Consider the following 3,394-nt stretch of genomic DNA (forward strand, 5'->3'; position numbering starts at 1 on the left):
TTTTTTGAAAAAATCTAAATAATGCATATTTTTTTCTTTTATATCATCTCATCAAACTTGTGCACTTTATCAAGACGCAAATAGGAATAGGATTCTGTATTGCATGATCGACGATCTGTCAAATTAAACAGCCTCCCATCTTCTTATAAGATCGACAAATGGAAAGGGAAAGAAAGGATGTAAATTGTTTGGAAAATCTTAATAAATATGCTAAGCTTTACCGAAACCAGAAAGGGACGGGACTAAAAATGGTAAAAAATAAGTGGCGATTATTTAATTTTAGGTGTAAATTAAAAAAATAAGAATTTAGTTACGTATCTGATGTAAAATAATGTTTAAGACACAATGCATTAAACAAAATAAATATTTTTTTAAGTTTAAAACCACGTTTAGGTCATCTCGAAAAAATACTTTGAAGGACGTGATTAGTAATAATATTTAAATAACAATAATTTACGAAAATTTATAATATTTGATTACATACTTTTTATCATGAACAATCAACGTTTTCCAAGTTACCTTAGGCACTTTTTCACCTACTGGTGAGAAAGAGTTACTTAGGAGAGGCAGTTATCACGTTCTTAAAATTTGATTAGGGGTGTGTAGTTAACTATTTAGTAGAAAATCTGAAATGTATCTTGATTTTTTAGATGATGAATACTTAGAGTTAGAGATTTATTTTTCAATTAGTTTTGTGCACTTTGTTTGCTCTGTGGTTTTTCTTTATCAAATTACTCTTTGAAGTATGTCACGTTGACGTATGATGTGACATTTGTTTATTATTGCGCAATCACAATAAATAATAGAAGTGTTAATATCCTTTTTATTTTCGATTTACAATTTGGTATACAGTTTTTAGCAGGTGTCAAGTAAATTCCAAGTAATATCAGGATGGAAGGTAACAGCACGTTTATGGACAAGGTACGTTCATTTTTTGGTATTCGAACTGAGCCGCCGCGCAACGATTTTCGCAATCCCATCTGGAACACAGACGATGATGACGACGACGACGAACTGTATAGTAGACAGCAAATGGACGTATTCGACGCTATGGACTTGCAGAGGGAATTAAGCCGACAAATGCAGGATATGTTCAACTCTTTCGGCAGCATGTTCGGCGATGTGAAGACATTCTTTCACGATAGCAACATGGATGCTATGATAACTGATATACCTACAAGTGAGGAACCAGAACACTATAACAATACGAACACCATAAGAGATTATTATTTAAAGCCAGGTTACCACAGTCATAAACATGATCGTCTTGATGGAGATCTTGATGGCAAGATATCATCTCAAGAAATATCAGGCTTGTTGAATAAGAAGGATGACGCTCTTGTGCCATCTCACCGTTATGACAATACACCAGCTATTAGGTCATTTTGCCAGACCATCATAACAACTAGCGTGACAAAACCCGACGGCACCATTGAGACACGAAGAATAGTTAAAAAAGGCAATGATATTGTTGAAGAAACAACTACAACGACCGAACCAAACAGGGATCCGATCAACATTAACATGAATGCTGTTGCATCTACTGGAATCATTTTGTCCGAGTTGGCATCTTTATTTAAAAACTTTTATTGATTTTGTACCTGGCAACACTATATGGCATAAATTTAGTATTTTAAGATTATTAGACCTTCTGTTTTAATTATATAGTTAGTGGGTGTCATCCATTTTATTAAAGTGAGGTACAATTCAATGAAAAATTTGATATTTTATATTTAACATAAAAATTAAACTCGTAACTCTTTATAAGAAATTTGCTTGCTCTGTTAAAAACTGTTGCTAATATAAAGTCGAAACTGTTTCAAAATACTGTAAAGAACATTTAAAAAAAAGGTCTCTATTCCAAATAAAAAGAGAAAAATTGAAATGTAATTTATTAACATTATATTTAAATAAATTTAAATAGTGATATTTTGTGAGACTTTGTTTAGGTTTTTTTAGTCAGTTAGATGAGTAGTAATTAATAGTTGGTTTCTGCTCAATGTTATTTATAATTTCATTTAGAATTTCTCTGTTAGTGGTTCATTAAAGAGTATTATAGTAAAAAACATACAAGTGTAGACTTAAGTATTTATATATCATATCTGGGCAATAAATAATGAAAAACAACTTGTCTTAATGTTTATTTACTGAATACTTCAGTTACAACAAAATCCATATAATTATGTTGTTTGCTTTTTGTGGGTTTTTGAACTAGGTGAAATAAAAGTAAAGTAATTTTTTTATTCATTCACCTTTTATATTACAAAGATTTGAAGTTTTTTAGTAAAATAACATTTCATATACAAATCTTTTACTGTTACTAAATAATGTATGTATAAATAAAGAAAACTTAGAACTAAATAAATATAGCACTTAACTAATTGATCTTTTTCACTAAATAAATTAATTCTAGTTTCTTTAAATTATTTCTAGAACAACCTAGAAATAAATATTCCTGTTAATGGCAGTCTGTTATTCAAGTTTCATCATTGTGGACGGATATGCAATTTCATTTAAGTTAACACATTCAATGCTATATCATTGTTTGTTAATTTTTTTTAATGAATTTCTCGTTGCAATAACATGCGTCTTTTGTGTTGCTTTTGATCCAAGTCAGGTATCTATTGACGCGGCTGTACACGCCGGGTGTCTTAGGTCGAGCGCATCCTTCTCCCCACGATACTACTCCTGAAAATATAAATATAATTTTAATACTGGAGGTCGGCGGATTGTCAAGAGGGGATGGTCAAGTAGAGTTGAGTATTGAGATTATATTTTACAATTTAGAAACTAAGGCTTGTTGGGGACATATTTGGTTATGCACATTATAACTAGATTTTGCTGGCGACTTCGTCCGTGCAATATTAAAAATAATCTAGTAATAAATATAGCTTATGTCATCCAGGGATAGTGTAGCTTACCAAGGATAAAATAATTTTTCAAATCTGTTCAGTAGTTTTGGAATTCAATGCAAATGATCAAATCATTGCGTTTTATAATATTCACTATAGTAATGCTTCACTTAAAATGTACTCTGCATAGTAAGTGATATTTGAAGAAGTACAATCGCGGAAATCTGCGCTGCTCTACTTCAGGAAAAATTGCCTTGTTCCCCTTCTACAAATAACTAATTAGATAGCAGTGAGTGGACTTTTTGTTGTACAGGCACACCTATAAGCTGCATTGTATTGATTTTTTCCGTGTCTCGTTTCAAAAATGTTCAAACGATTGTCGCTTTTGTGTTGGAACACCGCCAGTTTCCGCGACCGTACAACACTTTTACAATGAAGTTCGTTTGGTGTCGTTTGTTGACTGACCTGCGATCTGCCATGTGTTGGTGTTGTTGTTGAAGACATGCAGCGGGCCGCCGGAGTCTCCCTGGCAGGCGTCCTTG

General features: G+C 32.2%; 2 protein-coding genes across 2 annotated transcripts in view; one reads left to right on the forward strand and one right to left on the reverse strand.

Annotated features, from left to right (window-relative positions):
• Positions 1-765: 765 nt before the first annotated feature.
• On the forward strand, positions 766-1,697 carry LOC106106332. Its single transcript, XM_013286905.1, has one exon. The coding sequence runs from the start codon at positions 892-894 to the stop codon at positions 1,591-1,593; it is 702 nt and encodes a 233-aa protein (XP_013142359.1). The 5' UTR covers positions 766-891; the 3' UTR covers positions 1,594-1,697.
• Positions 1,698-1,950: 253 nt separating this feature from the next.
• Positions 1,951-3,394, reverse strand: part of LOC106106330 (transmembrane protease serine 9-like) — a gene marked incomplete in the record, with an annotated part of 6,010 nt that continues 4,566 nt past the window's right edge. Inside the window, 2 exon segments of the mRNA XM_013286904.1 lie at positions 1,951-2,688; positions 3,318-3,394. Of these exon segments, the coding sequence (XP_013142358.1) occupies positions 2,549-2,688; positions 3,318-3,394 (217 nt within the window).

Source organism: Papilio polytes, unplaced genomic scaffold (genome assembly GCF_000836215.1).
Source record: "Papilio polytes unplaced genomic scaffold, Ppol_1.0 DF822289.1, whole genome shotgun sequence".
In the NCBI taxonomy this organism is placed as follows: domain Eukaryota; kingdom Metazoa; phylum Arthropoda; class Insecta; order Lepidoptera; family Papilionidae; genus Papilio; species Papilio polytes.

What these genes read in the sequence shown, in the direction of transcription:
- LOC106106332 (XM_013286905.1), top strand. Translation starts at nt 892, where the DNA reads ATGGAAGGTAACAGCACGTTTATGGACAAGGTACGTTCATTTTTTGGT.